Source organism: Musca autumnalis, unplaced genomic scaffold (genome assembly GCF_047663935.1).
Source record: "Musca autumnalis isolate F117 unplaced genomic scaffold, ASM4766393v1 scaffold_1, whole genome shotgun sequence".
NCBI classification, from domain to species: domain Eukaryota; kingdom Metazoa; phylum Arthropoda; class Insecta; order Diptera; family Muscidae; genus Musca; species Musca autumnalis.
The window spans coordinates 107,659,792-107,684,335 of record NW_027411644.1 but is presented as its reverse complement, the minus strand read 5'-3'; the positions used below and the strand labels follow the sequence as shown (position 1 = coordinate 107,684,335).

Sequence of the window (24,544 nt, the reverse complement as noted above, 5' to 3'; positions counted from 1 at the left end):
CTCAAAACAAAGAACGGCAACCAACTAACCCCACCACGTGTTTTTGCCTGTTGTTGTTTTTTCTTTGGAGTTATACACATTTTTTACTGCAATTTTGCTACAGTTTGTGTTTAATTTTAGGCATATTCTGTTGTAATGCAGTTTTTGCAACACTTTATGTTTGAAATTAAGCAGTTTGTGTTTAATTTTAAGCATATTCTGTTGTAAATCCAATTTTTGCAATAATTTACGTTTGAAATTACGCATTTCTATAAATTGCACTACAATGTGTTAATTATTAGGCACCTCTTAAAAAATCAACAAATAATCACAGTGATTTTCATTGCAATTTTCAACAAATAATTTAGAGTGTAGGTTCGGGTATGGATTATATCGGTTCACTTCTTCAGGTACCGCCCACTCAAAATGTCAATATCCTATTTCACCGAAACTTTGAACATCCTAAAATTACTTCCGGACGTACATATGTATATCAAGTACCAAGAAGGTCTATATGCGACAACATCTTCGGATACCTCCCTAAAAAAATGTCAACATAACAATTTCAAATTTAAAATAAGGGCTGTTCGAGAATCCATTGGATATTTTGACCTATGCTACTGCTTTCGGTCTTGTTTACAGCGATATTCTATTTTTCGTGGGTAAGTCCATGCTTCCTGACATAACGGTTCAAAAGCTCTAAATCTTGCCATGACCAACTAAAATGACGGCTTGACACCATAATTATCAAAAGGAATGACTTCCAAAATTAGGTCCACTTCCAAAATGGACCATTCTTTCAGGTATCTTCTCCACAAAAGTGCAAAACTTTTGCGCTCTTATTGAAGCCCAAAAAAGGCCATGAAATTCAGAAACTCCTTGGAAAGTTTTAAATGTCATCGAGTTCATAAAAATCGTATCGTACAATTAAGATTGAAATAAGGCGGAACAACAACCATTGGGATATCAGTTGATGGAGTTTTTCAACTTAACCTATTTTGTCTGGACTTAGCTAAAATTTTGCCGAGACCTAATGTGGATTTCGTAGTCTCAAACAGTACTTGCAGTACTGGAACCGACCATAAATGTACTTTTCTGAATTGTTTAGTTGTCTTGCACTTCTGGTAAAATAGTAAAGTTTTGGTGTTTTTATGACAAAAAAGAATATTATTTTCTTACAATAGTTCGGTACAAGTCCAATCTGCACTCGCGGATTCGAGTTATTCTTTTTGTGGTGTTATTTATTTCAATTAATTATTGGTATACAAATAACATTCATAGGGGTTTTAGATAGATCTTCTAATCAGAATCAGTCCTCGCGTTAAAAATGTGTTCAATTGATAACTTAGTAAGGCAAAAATAAGACAGAACTTTTCTAATGGGACTGAAGTTAATGTGTGATATATGGATATGTACTTTAAAGAAGAAGATATACTGAAAATCTTTGAAATAGAATCGAAAATGCCAAATAAGAGCTACTGTGGTTAAAAATTCTGGGATACATTAAAACGTAAACCTACATGGGTAATATTCATTTGAAAGATTTTTTAGTTATTGCGTCAATTCTGTTGGAGAATTTGGTTAAAAACTTCAAAATACCAGACGGAATTTTTGTATGGGTACTATACTGAACGGTGTTCTGATATGGTTCATTTCAATTCTAAACATCCAAAGACTAATTTATTATACTCTGTTCCAAATTTGCTAGTTATATCTAAAATATTGTAAACTCTATTGAAATTATATACTTTGAGTCAATATTTCATATAAAATCAACTAAAAACCCTTTAAAATAGCTTTATGTAACGCTACACAACATATTTTTAATTTCATAATTTAGGGCCCATATAACGGGCCCATCTGATTTCGGATATTTGGGATTTTTTTTAACTAAATTTTCAAACCGAATAAATATTAATTTGTCTTTTAAAGTTCGATGTGGCCAAATAATTTCTCCACCAAAAAAATGTGTACCTATGTCCATGTTGTGGAATAGACCACATACAACAATACCGCTCGATTTCAGGAATTTTGGCCTTTTTATCTACATGTTTGGTCAAGTTTGGATGTCATTTGGCATTTATAGTTCGCAGTGGTTAAACACTTATCCATCAAAAATTAGGGATATAGGACCGATTTAAGATATTTTCAAGTTTTAATTGATCGAATTAGCTAAACTTAGAAATATGGGATTTCCAGGGCTCAAAAAACTCCTCCAACTAAAATTGTGGGCATTAGTACTTTTGTTACATAAAGAAAACTATTTAATTTATATAAGTTCAGAAAATAGCGTGGTCGAACTTAACGCTTTTTTACTTGTTTATCGATCATGTAATTTTTCCGTGGCGAGTCAATTCTTCGTGACATAATGACGCAAAAATTTAAAAAAATATCCCACGGTGACCAACTAAAACGAAAAGTTGGCACGATAACTATCAAAATCCATTTCCAAGATGGAGTAACTTGACCCATTTCTTTAGATACTCCTCCGCAAAAGTTCACCCCTTTTAGTTTAATACCCGGCTTTCCTAAAAATGTAATAGTGGATTTTTTATACCCTAAGCATTTAAGCTAGTTTTTACTGATCGAATTAGCTAAAATTAGAAATATGGGATTTCCATTTCGAATTTAAAGTTCGAAGCGGTTCAAAAATGGCTCCACCAAAAATTGTGGATATAAGTCCATGTTTTGGAATAGCCCCTATTTAATTTTTATAAGTTCAGAAAATTGCATGGTCGAACTTAACGCTTTTTTACTTGTTTATCGTCCATGTAATTTTTTCGTGGGCGCGTCCATTCTTCGTGACATGACGCAAAAATTTAAAATATCCCACGGTGACCAACTAAAACGAAAAGTTGGCACGATAACTATCAAAATCCATTTCCAAGATGGAGTAACTTGGCCCATTTCTTTAGATACCCCTCCGCAAAAATTCGATCCTTTTATTTTATTACCCGATTTTACTAAAAAGGTAATAGTCGATTTTTTTTGAAACCGCCTTTGAAATTGTATAAATAAAAATAAATTTTTGCAATTCGAGCGATTAAAAACAAATAATTAATTCTATGCCAACTTCGTCACATTTTGTTCATATTTCCGTGTTTAACACTCTATTGGACCTTAAAAATACTTCATACTTTCTTAATCATCTTTGAAAGATTCATGTGGAAAAATCCCCTAACGTCTATAGCATAAATCAACTTTCAAACCTTAACATCCAAACTGGAAATGATTTACGGAAGTTTCAGTGATCCCAACAAAAAACGGAAGTTTAGGTTGCGTGTTGGTTAATCATTACTCAAACTATTTACTTGAAGCACATGTGGTATGCTATGATAGCTCCACTTATGCCTAGATGCAGAAGATCATCTAGTTTTTGTCGGTTGTTGCCACTTGACTTGAAGAAAGAAAGACTCGTGCGAATGCTGTTATTAAATCTCATTAAAAAAGTTAACTACAAGTACTCTACACCGACACTTTATTCCAACCCCACGAACCTTGCGCCGCAAAGAGATAATTATAGGTGATAGAACTGATGATTACAATTATCATTATCCCATCAACATGGTTTGTTTGTTGTTCTTGTAATAAACATTACACAGCACTGGTAGCAAACTGATTCTTCAGCGTCGTTGGTCAGCAGCATCACCTTTGAGAAGATGTTAGCATTTTATGAGGTGTTGTATTGCGTTCGCTTGCTTGATGTGAGCTTCCAACATAATTATGGTGTTTTAATCGATTGCAATGAAAATTAATAATAAGTAGCTATTCTTCATGTTATTCTTTGCCTGGCCATAATGGTGGTCAACATTGTTGAGATTCAAAAGAACTGGTCAGAAGCTTAGCATTGCATCATTGTTAAACACACAAAGAGATTTTTGCTTAGAATATGCAATGTGTTTTTCTCAGTTAATTTCACTTAATCTCTCTGGCCTTCAGCGATTTATTCAAAATTTATAGCCAAAAGTAAATTCATCAAAATGATTATTGCTACTGTTCATTGCAGTGTTTTCTCATATCCTTCAAGGATATTTATCTATAAAATATTCATATTTTTTCTTTAGAATTTGAATACATACATAAATGATGCTGATCCACAAATTATTTGTGGGTATTTAAATTTAGCACGCTATTTTTTATACCCTCCACCATAGTATGGAGGGTATATTAAGTTTATTTTTTTTGTTTGTAACGCATTGAAATAATCATTTGCGACTTTATAAAGTATATATATTTTTGCAGGTCCATCCGTCCGTCCGTCTGTTGTAAAAACTCTAGCATCCACAAAAATGGAGATAGAACGCAGAAATTTTGGGAAGATCTGTCTTTTGTTTGCAGCAGCTCAATTTCGATGATGGACTATATCGCTGCACGTTTTGGTATTGCCCCTATATAACGGCACCGCCCGATTTCAGGTATTTTGACATTTTTAGTTACATTTTCAGACCGAATTAGCTATAATTTGACATTTAAGATTCCTATAATTTATATTCCAAAAATTATAGTGTATAGGGGCTACGGAATGTATGGGGGAACGGAAATCCCGATATTCGGTATTTTGAGGATTTTAGCTACAATTTTTAACCGAACTAGCTGCAATTTGACATTTGAGGTTCAGGAAAATTCTCCACCAAAAATCGTCTATATAGGTCCACGTTTTGGTATAGCCCGGTACCTTCCGATATTGGGTATTTTGAGGATTTGAAAGTCTTGGAGTAGTTCAAATTCTTACTTTGCATTAAATGATCTTTTCATAGAATATTTGCTTTGGATATTCTCATTAATCAAAAAAAAAAAAAAATTATAATAAAATGCGGTATTTCTTTTGGAGTAGTTAAAAATCCTTTCCATTCTTGGTGTATCAAAATTCAATTAATCAAAATGTTTTTTATTTACATTTTTTATTTTATAACAGGCCTGCTCAAGGTGCGCACCTGAGCTGTCGGTGTGTGTCAATTTTCTCACATACACAATTTAAAAAGTGAGCTTTTGTTTTTGTTTTGAATATTTTCAAAATTAAAAATCAGTCTCTATTGAACATTCAATGAGGAAGGTTCTGTTTTCGAATTTGTCTATGAATTTATATGCGTACACTGAAAAAATGAATGAAGATACTGAATACGAATTTTTATTTGCCTAAAATTTTTACGGCAAATTAGAGTGTTTGGTTTGTCAACGCACTTTGGTTTGTCACGAACTTGATTTGCAACAAATTATAACATCAACAGTCACATTTGGTCAAAATAAAATAATTATTCTACTCTATATTTTGAAATATAAAATAAAAAAAAAAACTGTTACGATATTTCTCACAGTATACAGAGAGACAAAGGAAAATTGAAATTTGCCCCCCATACCATTGCTATCGCAAACGATTCGTTTTCGAATGTTTTTCGATAGTTTTGCGGATATTTTGTTCGAAAACGACACACGAGAACGAATTGAAAACGATTCATTCGTCGCTCAGTTTGTGGCAGGAAAACCTTCGAATTCGAATATCGTTAATAATATTATTAGCGAATAAAAGATGATAGTTTTTACGATAGTGGCGAAAAACATTTTTTGTGGTGTTTCTTGATGTTTCTGTTATGTACCTTTTCCCTTTTTATTTCTTTATGTTTGCGACTCGATATGTAACTGTTGATAAACATTGTTGTCTTGTGTTTGGCAACCTACCCATATGTTGTCTTTATCAACACTTATTGTATATATTATACGTAGCATTTATATCGAAATTATTTGAAAAAAACAAATGGGAATTTTTTACAAAAAATATATTTTTTTTTTGAAACAAAAAAATTTTCAAAGTATAAAATGTTTCTCGAAACAATTTTTCTTGTGACTAAAAAACATTCGCCAAATGTTCGAAAACGATATCGTTTTTAAACTTTTGACGAACAAAAGAACAACGTACGTACGTGCTTGTGTACACCCGAAAAACATTTGCCAATTCTTCGAATGTGATATCGTTTTCGAAAGTTGTGCCGAACGTTCGAATAATATCCGAAATTGGTATGAGGGGTTGTGTATTTCAAAACCAACACAATTACAAAATGTGTTTGTATGTGTCTGAGAAGGCCTGTTTTATAATTACTGCCCCCTTTTTTATACATAGTAATTATTATTTCTTGAGTAATTTTAATATCCCTCCTTTTCTATATTTAGGCTTTTTTATATAATATTAAATTAGGGTCGAAAGACTGGGCATATGAAAATTGAAATAAACAAGTAAAAAAGTATCAGCCGACTTTGCCGACAGAGATATAACCTCAGCCTGTGTGGATTGAAATACTATTTTTTTCCAAAAACAACTTATGTATGACAAAAGTATGGATAGGATTAAAGCTCACAAAATTGCTTTTGGTTTTTTTATCACATTAGCCTACGAAAAACTTAATATCGCTTTAAACAGGGCCACTAGGGAAACCTTCGGTAAAAATGTCCAATGGATCCTCGAACCACACAAAAATGTGGAACATTTGTGTGGATGATACCACAAGGATTGGACAGATATGGCTCAAATTTGAACATAAACTAAGTTTCGACAATATTTAGTGATCCAAAATTTGGACGAAATCGGTTGCTATGTCTATGAGAAATCGCGCGTACCATTTTAGCGAATATTTTCGAACTTTTGTGGCGGAGGTACCGGAAGGAGTGGACCTATAACACCACCTTCGCATTTCATCTAATACTAGCTGACCCGGTTCCGCGTTGCTGGCCCGTCGTTTTTGGATTTCCGTGTAAGCCTTAGTAATCTATCTACAATTTATCTTTTAATACTGATACCTCTAGATTTTCGAACCGAATTGATGATAAATCGAAGTTTTTGTATAACCCTCATGCAATGGCACCTCCAGATGTAAAATAGAAAATTACTTTAAGGATCAAGGATATAATCAACTTTATGATTCTGTTTGTAAAACATCGGAATATTCTTCGGAGAACCTATAAAGCATATATTCGTGATCAACATAAATAAGTCAATATAACTATGTCCGTCTATCTGTTGAAATCAAGACACAGCTCGCGATATGTTACATACAGAAGTTTCTAAAAAGTAGAATGTTTGGTATTGAAAATTGGTTGTATCAGTCTACATTTTGATAAAGCCCACATAGAACTGACCGCCTGATTTTCGGTATTTTCATGGTAATTATCCTACCGAAATGATAGAGCTACCCTAGAACGGTACCTCCCGAGTTTCGATTTTTTGGATGTTTTACTCTCATTATTCCCCGCAATGCCTACAATTTGTTATTTAGTCTTCAGTGAGGGTATACAACATAGAACATTCGCTATAGGTCCAGGTTTTGTAAATAGTCTTCATAACTCTTGGTCTTCGGTATTTTCAAGTTTATAGCCACATTATTCAAACGAAATGGATATAATTGGTACTTAGTCTCCCTTGGGGGTATAAAACATTTCTGCAGAGAATTATCGGCATAGGTCAACGTTCTTATACAGCTACAATAGGACGGTGGGTATAGAAGTTCGGGCCGGTCGAACTTAACATCGTTTTTACTTGTAGTTAACAAAGTCCTGTTATTATTTCACACGCCTAAACATGAAAACATCAGTAATTCATAAAAAATACTTCAAAATGCTAGTTGGATTTATCTAGACTTTGTTTTATTAAAAAAACATTGATATCAATGTTCATGTCGTTTTTGCTGTCCCACTTACTAAGCGACTCGGAAGTTTAATTTAGAACATCATGTCATTCATAAAGAACTTTATATACATTTAGATAGATTATAGATACACCGCATTGTAGGCCCGTCGTTTTAGTGAACTTTGCACATTTTTTAGATGTTCTAGTTATTTAACCATCCTTGAAATTAGGTTTTGTCTGATTTCTCAATACGGAAGATCAAGTTCAAATAGATTTTGGGTTCCTTTAAATGGGGTATAATCTTGAAATAAAACTCTATCGGGTATTGTTCATTTTGAAATGCGTGTGAATCGCGAAATCCCCATAATAGCTTGATGCGCATGTGGTTTACCAATACACCGAATTCTTCTATTTTAATTTGTAAACATTTACCAGGATTTACTTCGGCCTCTAAGATGTAGCATCGCCCGCAGCGCAGTGTGCTAAAAAACGGTATAACGCTTATAATTTGCACAAAGTGCATAGACTTTTTATGCGCATCCGATGTCACTATCATCCAAGAAAAAAAACATCGATTTAAACCTATTTCGATAAAATCCATCAAGAGCCGTGGATATAGCATCACACACACCCATGCCACTACATTTTTTAAACCGCTGTTTTCGCAAAAACGCGAGTGATGTGTCAGTTTCTTCATTGAAAAGGAAACGATCCACAGAAAACGCGACTAAATCCGCGATATTTCCAAAAACATTTTACGCACAATTTTCGGTTTTTGCAGTTGCTGTTTTCGCCGTTCTAGTGGATGGATTTTCACGATTTATCATTTATATGATCCGGACCGTCTAAAAACTAAAATATCTTGGGGTCCCAGCACAATCAAACGGATATTGTAAATACTGTACCCCAAAAATAGGGTTTTTCGAAAAAATATCGCACTAAATTTTGGCCTTTGGCAGTGGATTACTCTGATGCTGTCTGGGCTACATGGTCAATATACATATCAAATTATGCGTAAGGGGGTTGCAGTGGACATTTTGAAATGTGATACATTAGAAGTGTAATCTTCATTTTTATTCTTCTACTTTTACTTTGGACAGATATCCGTTATTTAAACGTTATTTAAAATAACAACGTAAAAAACTCGTTTGCTTCAACGTGTTTTTACCATTTACGTGTTTTTATTAATTTACGCGGTCATAGCTTCAGCGAAAATTAACTTTTTAGCCACATTTTTGAGCGTTGATTAAAAACACTTCGCTTGATGCAACTATGGTCATATTTCATGGTACACTGCAATATTTCGCGAATTATAACAGTGCAAATCTTGGCTTCATCAATGTTAAATTTTTTTGACTTTTCGTCATATACACTTTTCGCTAAAAATTTGAAAAAAGGTGGAAATAAGCAAGTCGACAACAAAACCCTCCAACAAAATGTGAGGAAACAATTAACTTTCTTCAAAAAATATTTTTGCAAATTTTAGCGAATTTTTCGCGCCAAAAAATTTAAAAAGGTGGAAATAAGCAAGTCGGCAACAAAAGCCTTCAACGAAATGTGAGGAAACAATTAACTTTCTTCAAAATATATTTTTGCAAATTTTCGCGGATTTTTCGCGATATCTCAAAAATAAAATATGTCAGATCCTTCCTTGGATAAATACGAAGATTTTAAGACAAACGCGAAACAAATCGGTTGTAAATTGGTCGAGTTTTTGATTCACGTACGAACGTCATTTGAGTTTTATATAATAGATTCGAAGAAATATTACAATATCCAAAGTGTGGAGGAACGCAGAATTCGGTTCGAGCCCTCCAGCCACTACATATCGACACCTCCAAATAATAGTATGCTAAGTCTAAAAAGTGAGTTTTGCAGGAGAAGCTCTCAAAGTGTGGAAATTTTTTTGCTAAGACAATATTTGTTTATAACTTCTGTTCGGATTGACCGATCATTACCAAAATTTGACAGAATTTAAGTTAAAGGACGTTCGACACCTCCAAATAATAGTTCGCTAATTCTGAACAGTGAGTTTTGCAGGACAAGCTCTAAAACTTTGGAAATTTCTTTGACCTTCAGTACTATGCTAAGTAAATATTTGTTTATAACTTCTGTTCGGATTGTCCGATTATTACCAAAATTTGACAGAATTTAAGTTAAAGGACGCTAAATATAAAAATGTAAAGAACTTGAAAACATGCTAAGTCGTCTTAGCATACTATTGTTTGGAGGCGTCGATATGGTGCCATAGGGGTTTTTTTACAACTTTCGGGCTGTTTTCTCAAGAAGTATGGACTTGCCCCTGAAAAAACTTGTACTGCTGTAATTGAGGCAGCGAATGCAAGTTGCTTCAACAAAAATCAAAGTGATTCGGGAGCAGGTCTTAAAGTGAATTTATCCAAAATTTGTGTTTGGAGGTACCCGAAGGAGTGGACAAATATAGTCCATACTCGAACCTGATCTATATCTGGTAGATATTTTAGGATGTGTAAAGTATGGACCAAATCGGTCACTCCCATCAAGAGTTATCGTGCGCACAATTTTGAAATTTTGTGGGGAGGTACCTGAAGGAGTGGATCGACATGGCTTATCTTCGAACTTAAACTAGTTTGCAGAAAATATTACGAACAACAAATTGTGGACCGAATTGGCAGATCCGTTCGAGAGTTATCTTGGGCTCCAGCAACTACACACGGTGTCATAGGGATTTTTTGTACCTTTCAGGCTATTTTCTCAGGTAATATGAACTCGCCCCTGATGAAACTTATACCGTTATATGGGGGACAGTGAATACAAGTTGCTACAACCAAAATCAAAGCGTTTCGTGAACAGGTCCTAAACTGAACTTTTCCGATATTTTGTGTGGGAGGTACCCGAAGGAGTGGTATGGAGCAAATCGGTTACTTCCTTCAAGAGTTATCGTGCGCACAAATTTTCCGACATTTCCGAACTTTTGCGGGGGAGGTATCGGAAGGAGTAGAGCGATATAACTCATCTTCGAACTTAAACTAAGTTTGGACAAAATATTACGAAAGCCAAATCGGTTGATCCATTCGAGAGTTGTCGTGCGCTCCAGACAGACAGACATACGGACGGACATGGCTAAATCAACTCCAAATTGTTTGAAACACATTTCGTCCAAACATACATGGGGTCTAAAACCATTACTTCGATGAGGCACATTTTGTCCGTATGAAAGTGTATATATACCCACGTTAGCATAAATGCTGAGGGTATAATAAATAAATAAAATAAAAGTTCTCCACAAAATATCGTCAACATTCATTGTCTATGTTTTGGTATAGCCCCCATATAGCTCCCGGCTTTCGGTATTTTAAGGATTTTAGCTACAATTTTTAATCGAACTAGTTGCAATTTGGCATTTGAGGTTTTCTGTGGTCAGTGACCACAACTTTACGAAAAACCTTCATCATAGGTCCATGTTTTGGTAAAACTCCCATATAACAGTACCTCCCGATTTTTGGTATTTTGAGGATTTTAGCTAAAATTTTTAACCGAAAGAGCTGTAATTTGGCATTTGAGGTCTTCGACGGTCACGAAACTTCTCCACAAAGATTCATCGACATAGGTCCATGTTTATACCCTCAGCCTTTAGGCTAAAGAGGGTCTTTACACTTTGATACGACCAAAAATGTGCCTCATCGAAATAATGGTTTTAGACCCCAAGTATGTTTGTACGATATCCGTTTCAGACAATTTTGAGTAGATCTAGCAATGTCCGTCCGCCGGCTGTCTGTCCGTCTGTCTGTCTGGCAGGCTGGTGGGCACGATAACTCTCGAACGGATCAATGGATTCGGTTCAAATTTTGGGTATCGAAATATTTTGTCCAGATTCGATTTAAGTTCGAAGATGGGCCATATAGGTCCACTCCTTCAGGTACCTCCCCCACAAATGTTCAAAAATTGTCGCAAAACTTGTGCCCACGATAACTCTTGTAGGGAATAACCGATTTGGTCCATACTTTGCACATCGTGTAATTTCTACCAAACTTAGATGAGGTTCCAATATGGACTCAATCGGTCTACTCCTTCGGGTACCTCCCACACAAAATTTCGGAAAAGTTCGGTTTACTACCTGGTCTCGAATCCCTTTGATTTTTGTTTACGCAAGTTGTATTCACTGTCCTCTATACGACGCTGTAAGTTTCATTAGGGGCAAGTCCATACTTCCTGAGAAAATAGCCTGAAAGTTACAAAAAACCCTATGACACCGTGTGTAGTGGTTGGAGCGCAAGATAACTCTCGAACGGATCTGCCGATTCGGTCCAAAATTTGGCTTTCGTAATATTTTGTCCAAACTTAGTTCAAGTTCAAAGATGGATTATATCGGTCCACTCCTTCCGGTACCTCCCCCACAAAAGTTCGAAAATGTTCGGAAAATTTGTGCGTACGATAACTCTTGAAGGGAGTAACCGATTTGGTACATTCTTTGCACATCGTGTAATTTCTACCAATCTTAGATGAGGTTCCAATATGGACTCAATCGGTCCACTCCTTCGGGTACATCCCACACAAAATTTTGGAAAGTTCAGTTTAGGACCTGCTCTCCAATCGCCTTGGTTTTTGTTGTAACATCTTGTATTCACTGTCCCCTATACGAAGGTACAAGTTTCTTCAGGGGCAACTCCATACTTCCTGAAAAAAATAGCCTGAAAGTTGTAAAACAAACCCTATGACACCATGTTTAGGGTGGAAGCGCAAAATAATTCTCGAACGGAAATGCCGATTCCGGCCAAAATTTGACCTTCGTAATATTGTTTCCAAACTTACTTTAAGTTCGTAGATAAGCTATATCGGTCCACTCCTTCAGGTACCAACCCCACAAAAGTTCAAATATATTCGGAAAAATTTTGCGCACGATAACTTTTGATGGGAGTGACCGATTTGGTTCATACTTTACACATTCTCATAATATCTACCAGATATAGATCAGGTTCGAATATGGACTGTATTTGTCCACTCCATACCGTACCTCCCACACAAAATTTTGGATAAGTTCACTTTAAGACCTGCTATTGAATCACTTTGATTTTTGTTGAAGCAACTTACATTCGCCCGAATGTGTAAAAACCCCCTATGGCACCCCATGGTCTATATCGGTCCATTCCTTTAAGTACCTTTTCCGCAAAATTTTTGAACTTTAATCCTAATCAACATTTTTGTCGGTCGTATGAACCGAAACCCCCTAAATACATAAGTTTTTTGTGAAAAAAGTGTTTCAATTTGCACAGGCTGAGGGTATATCTCTGTCGGCAAAGCCGACTGATACATTTTTACTTGTTTTATATAGCCCCATATAATGGTACCTGTCGATTTTCGGTATTTTAAGGATTTTAGCTACATTTTTTACTGAAAGAGCTGTAATATGACATTTGATGTTCACAGTGGTCACGAAAATTCTCCACAATAAATCGCCAACATTGGTCCATGTTTTGGTACAGCTCCCGTACCTCTTGATTTTCGGTATTTTGAATGTTTGAGCTACAATTTTAACCAAACTAGCTGTAAAATTTGAGGTTGTCTGTGGACACGAAACTTCTTTATTAAAAATTGCCAACATAGGTCCATGTTTTGGTACAGCTCCCATATAACGGTACCTCTTGATTTTCGGTATTTTGAATGTTTGAGCTACAATTTTTAACCGAACTAGCTGTTATTTGACTTTTAGGTTATCTGTGGTCACGAAACTTCTTCACTAAACATCGTCAACATAGGTCCATGTTTTGGTACATCTCCTATATAATTGCACCTCCCGATTTTCGGTATTTTGAAGGGTTTAGCTACAACTTTTAACCGAACTAGCTGTAATTTGACATTTTCAGGTTCATTTTTTGGTATATCCACCATATAAAGGTAGCAACAGATTGAAGTTTAAGATACATTTCTTGACCAACTTTAGGCATTTGAGGTATTCGTGATCGAAGCATTTTTGCACCTAACAAGAAACTAATTATTCCATTTTGGTTCAGAAAAAATTTTGGAGGAGGATATAAAAAGTACGGTCCGGCCGAATTTAATGTTTTTTATATATTTTAGATTAGATTTGATATATTAGGAATTTGGGGTATCCGTGGTCATACCATGCACCTAAAATTGTGGACAGGAAAGGAAACTAATTATTCCATTTTATATAAAAATATTTTATGGCGAAGGGTGTAAAAACTTCTACCGAACCGAACTTAACGACTTTTACTTCTTTTAAGTTTATTTTTTGTTCATAGTACACATTATATCAGATACCGTCACGGTGTCATATTGAGAAAAAATATGAAATGAGAAAAATTCTATGTTGTTTAATATTTTAGTATCTCGTATTCATTTGCACATTATGAATTGCATGTCTTTAGTTTGCCTGATGTTGCCCAGTCTATCTTGCCCACCAAATATATTACGCCATGCTCCGGCATATAATTTAATTAATTAGTAAAAGGCTACCAATTTTGGGCTTACCAAAAGAACGCAAGAAAAATATAACTGGCGATATGCAAATTTCGAAATCAAAATTATACGTATTGATCACAAAAACGCTCAAACCTAACTGTATTTTCTGATTATCATTAAGAGCCAACCTTCATTGGTGGTGGTGGTAATTGATAGTTTTCGAATATAATCGACAGTGTCTGCTAACCTGATAACCTTGAAATTTCTTATATTTGCTCACAAAAAACGGGTCTTCTTTTGCTGCCAAGAATTTGAAATAATTTTCTCTTAAATATGAGCCTAAATGATTTCTTAGGCGGCAATGGCACAAAACACAATCTTATGTCTTCGGGTGCGTGATTCATACCAATCCAATTGAAAGGAATTTCAAATATTTTTTTTTTTAAATCATTTTGTTTATTTTTTGCGCAAGCTCTTCGTAAAGTTCTTCCACAGGCGGCAAACTTGTTCAAATGATGTTTGAAGCAAATCCATCAAATCATCAAAAAATGTGACCCAAAACATCACCACAGGCAGCTGCTGTCTGCCTACTGCTTGTGGTCGAGTTAAGTAGTTATCGTTTTACTTATCTTGTCTTTAAGCTGGGCCTAAAACAATGGCCACGTTGTGGCACCTTAGAGGCAGCTCTTTCATCGTTAGTCGTCACAAATATTCGCAACGTCACTGCAGCAAAACGATTTAGCAATGACCCTTTTTTCGTGTTTTCCCAAACATAACTTTGATGGTGGTGGTGGTGGTGGGAGCTTTTGATCATCCATTGCAAATATGTCGAGAACCGCTAGTTTTGTGTCTTCAAAATAATTTTGATTTTCAATGTCATGACCAGTAGCTGTTACCACTTTGCGCCGACAAAAATAAAAGGCAGCCGCTTTAATATTGTCATCCCCCCGCGAAAAGTATTTGTTATGATTTAAAGCAAAGTTTGAAAAATTCCTCGTTGGCGGTATCGTATCAAAGGCAGGCAATGATGTGACATTTTTAAAAATTGGATATTAGAAATTAATTTAGTTTGGGAATTAAGTAGTTAAGGAATTTGTCGGCATCATTGTTGGATATTGGAAAAGTTTTAGACTTTTTTTTGAAGCAGATACACATTTTTGCTCAAAGCAAAGAACTATTTGAGAACCGTTAATCCATTTTAACATCATATTAATTAGGAAATCCTTGAAGCTGTTTTTAAAGGGAGGGATATTTCAATGGATAGTCATGGTCTTTGTTCTTCCCTTAGAATGGTCTAAATTTGTATGAGAAAATTGCCCGTTAAATTTGAAAGTGGACTTAGAAGACAGTAGCTGCAATAATTTAAGATACATCCGAATATTCGAAACACTATAAGCATGCAATGCCATTGCAGTGTAATTATAAGTACAACCGACTTGCACTTTGTGTGCCGGGGTTCGATTCCAAGGTCTCTGGCAGTGATGCCGAAAGACGTGTACTTCGCCTAAAAAAGTAGGTCCCATATCATGGAGCAAATGTGAATCATTGAAATGATAGTAGTCTCCCTTGTCCTTTCACGGATGTTTGTAGGAACATATGTATGTATGCATAAGCACAAAATCTCCATTTAATAAATCAAATGTAAGCGCTTTTAACTACACTTCAAATAACCCAAACGAGCGTCACCGTTAAGGTCTGAACCGAATAAGGATTAAAAATGCATTATTAGTGCGACTGATGTGTGTAACAAGGTCCTAGAGTTTTAAGCTACCACTTCCAAACTGAAAGACAGAATACAACAGAGAGTGAAAAGAAGTAAAACACAATCAGCTGGCTGTACTGAAAGCTAAATATCCTCAGCCTATCAATATAAACAAGTAAAAAGGCGTTATGTCTAACTACGGTTCGCTTATATGTTTCTTATAGATTTCTTTTCAAATAAATATTAGCTCTGTTCCAGAACTAAAAAGTTTTTACAATTTTTACCACTTTTACATATTTTGCGTTCCCGAACACAAAATTTATATGAAAATCGTTTACGACTTTTACAACTTTTACGACTTTTACCAGTTTATAAAGTACGGGAACAGGCTAATTTTTTTTGAAAAAATTTGGTGTGCCGAATTTAGTGTTATCTAATATTATAAAAAAGTTCAGTAATGATGACTGACTCACTGACTGACTGATAACACTGTGCAACATTTTTAAGGTGATCTTGTGCAAACAATTCGAACTGAGGATTTTTTGAAAGTACAGACCCAAACGACAAGAAACCCTAGTTTGGTTTTGTTGTGTCAGATCCACCTCGGATTTTATGGTCCCATCTAAACATGGTTAAATATTGAGTTTTTAAAGAAATTCGGGGTTATATCTTTGAAACCAATGCGAATCTTCTTGTGACCACTGAAGCAAATTTGTAGATAAGGACAAGATTAAAATATTTGGAGAAATAATGAACTCGAAAAAATACATTTATTGCTTCAAATTTCAAAATATATGCAAAAATTCCACAATTGTTATACAGTTTACACCGTATCTCCAAAACCTTTAATTTTTTTCTGAATATTTTCTTTTGGAAAAATATTCCCCGGAATGTAATACGCAACTCTTCTAAACTTGTCATTGTTGTAAAATGCCTCTATGACGTTGTTTTCAGTACATTTTTCAACGACGATTTAATAAAAAATGTCAATAATGTAGTGAAATCCGAAATGCGAGAATAAACTGTTGGTGTGAACTGTGTTTGAAATACGTGTTGTAAAAGATATGATGCAAAATACCGCTGAAACAAAATGAAGTAAGCATTTTAGAGTTTCAGAATGTTCTAAAGAATTGTTGAGAACTTTATTTGGAAGATTTTTGCAAAAGGTTACTTGGTTCAACTCCCAATAGTCTAGCCGATACTGACCAGAATTTCAGCAATTATGTAAAATTTTCTATATTTTATAGATTTTGAAGCCCTAGATGGAGTTTTTCTCATGTGGTTTTTTCAAAAGATAAGTTCTACTAGTTTAGCGCTACAATATTGCTAAAGATAGCAAGGCCAAATTCCTATTCGTTTCTGAGATAAAGGCCTGATAAAAGCAAAAAAGTGTAGATTTAGCCCGGTTTAGATGAGGCCATAAAATCCGAACTGGATCTGACACGACAAAACCCTACTAGGGTTTTTGTAGTCTAAATATGTACTTTCAAAAAATGCATACCAGAAGTTGTTTGCATTTTCAGTGTTGCATAGTGTAATCAACGCCCATGATAAACGGCTAAAGCTAGAATCTTGAAATTTTGGGTGAGGGTCACTCTTGGTCCAAAGGTGACAGATAAGGCTGGGTTTTTGGAAAATCAAACTAGAAGGGTACGAAAAGTCATAAAAGGTACTAAATATGGTGCCATTTGTATTTGACGAACCGGTAATGTTAGAATTCTGAAAATTGGAATTAGGGTCACTGATGGAATATAGGATAAACGTACCGAACGGTTTTCAACGGCTAACTGATAGAATTCGAATCCTGAAATTTGGAACTAGGATCACTGTAGGAACGTAGGATTGCGATATGGAGGTAGTTTTGGAAATTCGTACTAAAGTACTAAATGGTACTAAATTTGGTACAATAGGGGTTTGGGTGAACGGATAGGGCTTGAATCTCAAAATTTGGAATTGAGATTACAGGTGGAGTGAAGGGTTGAGGTAGTTTTGGAAATTCGTACTTATGGGTACGAAAAGTACTAAATGGTACTAAATTTAGTACAATTTGGCTTTGGGTGAACGGATAGAGCTGGAATACTGACATTTGGAATTGATATTAATGCTGGAGTGTAAGACTAAGGTAGTTTTGGAAATTCGTACTTAGAGTACAAAAAGTACTAAATTTGGGACAATGTGGATTTGGAATCTGGAATCTCGAAATTTGGAATTGAGATTACAGGTGGAGTGTAGGATTGAGGTAGTTTTGGAAATTCGTACTTATGGGTACGAAAAGTACTAAATGGTACTAAATTTAGTACAGTTTGGATTTGGGTAAACGGATGGAGCTGGAATCCTGAAATTTGGAATTGATATTACTGTTGGAGTGTAGGACTAAGGTAGTTTTGGAAATTCGTACTTAGAGTACAAAAAGTACTATATTTGGGACAATGGGGATTTGGAATCTGAAACCTCGAAATTTGGAATTGAGATTACTGGTGAGTGTAGGATTAAGGTAATTTTGGAAATTCGTACTTATGGGTACGAAAAGTACTAAATGGTACTAAACTTAGTATAGTTTGGATTTGGGCGAACGGTAGAGCTGGAATCCTGAAATTTGGAATTGATATTACTTGATTTGAGTGAACGAATAGACCTGAAATCCTAAAATTTGGAATTAATATTACTGTTGGAGTGTAGGATTAGGGTAGTTTTGGAAATTCGTACTTATGGGTACTAGATTTGGTACAATTTGGATTTGGGTGAACGGATAGCACTTGATTCCTGAAAATCGAAATTAGGATTACTGTTGGAGTCTAGGACTGAGGTAGTTTTGGAAATTCATAGTTATGGATACGAAAAGTACTAAGTGGTACTACATTTGAAACAATTTGGTACAATTCGGATAGAGCTGGAATCCAGAAATTTGGAATTAAGATTACTGTTTGACTGTAGAATTGAGGTAGTTTTGGAAATTCGCACTTAGGGTACGGAAAGCACTAAATGGTACTAAATTTGATACAACTTGGATTTGTGTGAACGAATAGAACTGGAATCCTGAAGTTTTGAATTAAGGTTACTGTTGGAGTGTGGGATTGCGGAAGTTTTGGAAATTCGCACTTATGGGTACGAGCAGTACTTAATTTGGTACAATTTGGATTTGAGTGAACAGATCGAGCTGGACTCCTGAAATTCGGAATTAAAATTACTGTTGAAGTGTATGACAGAGGGAGTTGTGGCAATTCATACTTATGGGTACGGAAAGTACTAAAATTTGGTACAATTTGGATTTTAGTATACGGTTGGAATTTGGAATTAAGATTACTGTTGGAGTGTAGGATTGAGGATATTTTGAAAATTCGTACTTATGGGTAAGAGAAGTACTAAATATCGTACAATATGGATTTGGGTGAACGGATAGAGATGGAATACTGAAATTTGGAATTATTATTACTGAAGAAGTGTAGGATTCAGTAAGTTTTGAAAAGTCGTACTTATGGGTAAGAAAAGTACTTAATTTGGTTTTGGGTGAATTAATAGAGCTGGAATCCTGAAATTTGGACTTACCACAGTCGAAGAGTAGGATTCAAGTAGTTTTAAAATTCGCACTTATGGGTACGAAAAGTACTAAATGGTACTAAATTTGGTACAATTTGGATTTAGATGAACGGATGGCGGTAGAATCCTGCAATTTGAAGTTATGATTATTGTAGGCCTGTTGGATTGAGGAAGGAATATTCGAACTTATGGGTACGCAAGTTCTAAATTGTTCCAAATTAGGTACAATTGGGATTTGGTTTAACGGATAGAGCTGGAGTCCTGAAACTCGGAATTAAGATTACTGTTAAAGTGAAGGATTGATGTAGTTTTCGAAAATCTTACTTATGGGTACGAAGAGTACGAAATGGTTCTAAGTTTGGTACAATTTGGAATTGGACGAACGGATAATAATTGGTATTAATGTCAGTCTAGGGTTGAGATATGTCGTCGAAGTATACGTAAAGTGCTTAATGGTACACAATTTGTTGTTGGGTGTAGGGATTTAGGGTAGTGTTTAGGGTAGTATTGATGTGCAGCGTTGGTCTCGCCGTTAATGTGTAAGGATGAGATACGGCTGATCTTTTTGAAAGTCGAACTACAGGGGTACGAACAGTACAAAAATAGTAATAAATATTGAATAAAATTGGTATTAGTGCAACAAAATTTTCAGTGTTCGCCATTTCTATATTAAAGGGCGTTTTTTTATAGAGGTATAGACATTAAGTTGCAATAAAACAACGAAAGATAATTTTTTAAATGTGACCGCCACGGCTGGCGCGGATGTAGTCCAATATGGACGTCCAATTTTCGATGACTTTTTGGCCGTATATTGGCAATAACACGGCGAATGTTTGCTTCCAATGGTCTTTACATAGCCCCACAGAAAGTAGTCTTGCGGTGTTAAATCTATTGTGGCACGAGCTATTTGCAAGCATTGTTCGGGCGTAAGTCTATTCATGATGAATTGGCAAACCAAACTGTGAATAAATCACTTGACAGCTGGTAAATCGGTCGCCATATTGAAAAGTAATGACAACTTAAAGTTCTATACCTCTACAAAAAAAAAAAAAAACACCCTTTACATATTGTTTATTTGTTTTTATATCCTTTCCGCATACGACGTAGTGGACACTTTGCTAGTATTTCTGTAATGTGGAAAAAAATTGCCCAGAGTCGGAGTCGAGTTATCTTTTCAGCTCAGACTCCGACACCAGCAAAATTGCTCGATCCGACTCCGAAACCCTGGACCAAACATTTAATTTTGATATTTTTCCCACAAAAGGTCACTCGCAAAGAACTATCCGCTCGTTATCAAAAATTGTTGCCATCTTCCTTGACCAAAATTCTTACGTTGACCATAATTGGCATCTATGGAAAATAGAGATCGTCTTTCAAAAATAACTCAGCGGAATGTGTCTACCAGGTATAAAGATATAAGATATTGTATATTAATTTTATTTCCAATTTCCACACAAAAGTTTCGGTTCATTTCACCCGCTTAAAACTATCTGATCATCATGTAAAATTTCAAGCTACTTTTCTGTCATAAGCTCACACCTTATTTAAAATTTCGCGCTGATCGGGCTGTGATTGCAACCTACACAGCAGTCCATTTCACCCCCTAAATAATTCACGATCATCACCAATAACAATAGCGATATATTCTGATGTGAAACCGAGCTCCATACGAAATTTCGTGACGATCGGTCCATAATTGCGGCCTGAAGTTTGATTACAATTTATAATAGACAGACGGGCACACGGACGGACACACATCGCTATATCGCTTTATCTCGTCGAGATATGAAATATGGTATATAACATTAGGGTCTACGGCGAATATTTCGCGGTGTTACATGAATTTTTAGCAAAACAAACTTATAATACCCTTCCCACATTGTGGAGTAGGGTATAAAAAAAAATTTAATATCCCCTTCATAATTTGGTGGAGGATATACAAATTTACTGTGCAGGGCCTAATTAACCCAGTGCCACCGTTTATATCATGCAATGGTGTTCCGGATAATTTAGGTGTGAATGATGCACCACAAGCTATAAATAAGCCAGATAAACCGGCTTTGTTTAAAGATGTTGCTAGAGTCAAGTGTGGTGGAAAATAATCTTCGGCTGACAGCACAACAAGCTATAAATAAACCAGATAAAACTGGCTATGTTTAAGGACGTTTCTAGAGTCAAGAGTGTAGGTAACTAATCTTCGGCTGACAGCACCAAAGCCTTGGGCAGGGACGAGCTTTACTAGGCTCTCAAGGTTATAGAGGACAGTTTAGAGAAACAGAGTATGGAGGAGTGTACCAGAAGATCTAAGGCAAGACATATTGCCAGGGGACATGTCGCTTGTTGAATCGGCAAAAATCAACACACCAGTTAAACTCACCTTATACATTCTGGAGACCTTTTACGATTGTTTGAGCTTTAAATATCTTTCAAATTAAGCTCATTTATCTTAATTTCTTTAAATTCAGGTTAATAACTTCTTCTCTGTCCCTAATTTTTTTACACTTACTTGTTTTTTTACTTTACTTGTGTCCTCACTGCCCTATTGAAAGTAATGAACACTTGATTGATATCATGTCCATTATCTAGGACTATTGCGGACCTATTTTTGCCAGGTTTCCCTTCTCCGCTGACTTTCAATTCGAGTTCGCGTCAAGTCTAGAGGCACACCATTTCGCCAATTGCTCACCCTTAGAAATCTCTTGGGTTTCTGGGTGTGTATTTTGCCTTTTTCAACTTTTGGGCTTGCCTTTAAATTCTGGCAAACACCGAAGAAAATTGTATCAACCTGGAGTTCAATTATTAACCTGGGCTTACCGGTAGTAAATCTCTTATTCGGGTCCTTACCCACAACTTTGCAGAGATAAAAAACATAATTTTATAGTGCCTTGCATCCCTCCATTTCCCCATCTTCCCAGTAACTCTGGTCTTAGGGAACTAAGCTGAAATCTGAAAATTTCGCTTTTTTGGGACCTTTTTGCATTCAGCTGTAGTGGCCAATTTGTCTTCACAACAAGTAAATCGAAAATTTGAAAATCAAATAGGCGTCTAAATAATATTGGGACATTTTTGCACATGTTTAGGGCCCAAATGCAATCCAGTGTTTAACAGAAACAACAAATTGGGGTGAATTTTCTAAAGTTATTATAAAGAAAACGAAGAAAAATTAGGGTGTAATTTCATAAATTTTATTAAGAACCAACAATAAAAAAACGGTGCCCGGACGTAACACCCACGGACTTACTTACTTACTTAGCTGGCCTTTTACAGAACATTTGTTCCATAAGCCGAACTAGGAAAAAATCTCCAATCCTCTCTGTTTGCTTCTGTATTTTCCCAATCTGGGATATGTAGCTTTATGATATCTCGTTTCACTAGTTCGCTCCAACGAAGCTTTGGCCTTCCAGATCTGCGAGAACCTCCATGCGGCCCGTATTTATACGCCTTTTAAGCGGGTTCATCATCACTCATTCTTATAACATGGCCTAGCCATCGCAATCGTTGTATCTCGATTTGTTCAACTACATTGATGTCATTGTATAGTTGATACAGCTCGTTGTTCATAAGACGCCGATATTCGCCGTCAACACAGATTGGCCCGTAGATCTTTCGAAATTTTTTTCTCTCGAACACACCAAGCACTGCCTTATCTGCTTGAGCAAGTACCCATGCTTCGGAACCATACATTAGCACGGGTAGTATCAGTGTTTTGTAAAGTGTTACTTTTGTTTGACAAGAGGTGGCTTTATTCCTAAACTGCTTACTCACCCCAAAGTAGCATCTGTTAGCCAACACTATTCTTCTTCGTATTTCACAACTACCTCAAAATTGTAGGTACCAACATTCACACATGGTGTGGGGTTTGTGGACAGATTACGCGTCGATACCATCAACATGGTTTTTTCGCCGTTTACTGCCAGACCAACTTTAGCAGATTCTCTTTCGACTTTTGCAAAGGTGTCAGTTACTTCCTTTACCGATCGACCCATGATGTCAATGTCGTCGGCATAAGCCAGTAACATATGGCTGTTCGTGTATATCGTTCCATTTCTTTTGACCTTCGCGTCTCGTATGACCTTTTCCAGCAGGATGTTCAATAGATCACACGACATGCCGTCTCCTTGTCTGAAACCTCTTTTGGTAATAAACTCTTCGGAGAGGTTCTTTCCTATTCTAACTGAGGATCTCGTCTCAGTTAATGTCATTCTACAAAGCCGAATGAGTTTTGCAGGAATACCAAAATCAGACATGGCTTGGAACACCTTTGAACGTATAGGGCTGTCGAATGCTGCTTTATAATCGACGAAAAGATGGAAGGTGTTGATCTGCATTTCTTGGGTCTTTTCCAGGATTTGTCTCAAGGTAAATATCTGGTCAATGGTGGATTTGTCAGGTCTAAAGCCGCACTGATAGGGTCCAATAATTTCATTGACCATAGGCTTTAGTCTCTCACACAATATGCCAGATACTATCTTATATGCAATAGGAAGCAGACTTATGGCCCTGTAATTGGAGCACACAGTCTTATCACCCTTCTTGTGGACTGGACATAGGATGTTCATGTTCCAATCGTCGGGTACGCGTTCTTCCTTCCAGATGGTGCTAACTAGCTGATGCATACACCTTACCAGCGTGTCGCCTCCGGTTTTGAACAGCTCGGATGGTAGGTCATCTGCTCCTGCCGCCTTATTATTCTTCAGCCGGTTTATTGCTGTCATTACCTCATCTTGGCTGGGCGGTATACATTCAATACCATCTTCTGGGATTGGATCTGTGGTATCTTCGCCATCTTCACTGCTATCGGATACCAACAGTTTGGAAAAATGTTCTTTTCATATCCTGAGCACACTATCTGTATCAGTTACCAAATTACCTTGTTGGTCTCTACAGGAGGATATGCCTGTACCAAAGCCATCAGTTTGATGCTTCACTCTTTGGTAGAATTTTCGGACTGTCTCCTGTACATCTCTATTTGTTCACACTCCCCCTTTTCCATCTCTCTCTTTTTCCTGCGGAAAAGACGTTTCTCCTCTCTCCTTTTCTCCCGATACCTCTCTCGAGCGCTACGCGTTGCTACTGATTGTAAAGTAGCCCTATATGCCGCATTTTTTTCTTCGGTAGCAGCACGGCACTCCTGGTCATACCATGGATTCTTTGGTGGAGGTCTCTGGTATCCAAGTACTGATTTTGCGGCTGTTTGCATGGAGCGGGCAATATTTTGCCATTGTGCTGATATGTTATCGGGACGAGAAGCGCTTTCATTAAGCAATTGTCTCAGTTGAGTGGAATATGCTGTGGCTATCTGTTGTGTT

General features: G+C 36.1%; 1 protein-coding gene across 1 annotated transcript in view; it reads right to left on the bottom strand.

Moving 5' to 3' along the window:
- Positions 1 to 15,758: 15,758 nt before the first annotated feature.
- The window catches only part of LOC141398275 (zinc finger BED domain-containing protein 4-like), a 153,471-nt gene continuing 144,685 nt past the window's right edge, over positions 15,759 to 24,544 (bottom strand). Inside the window, exon 3 of the mRNA XM_073975581.1 lies at positions 15,759 to 15,777. Within this exon, the coding sequence (XP_073831682.1) occupies positions 15,759 to 15,777 (19 nt within the window). The remainder of the gene's footprint in view (positions 15,778 to 24,544) is intronic.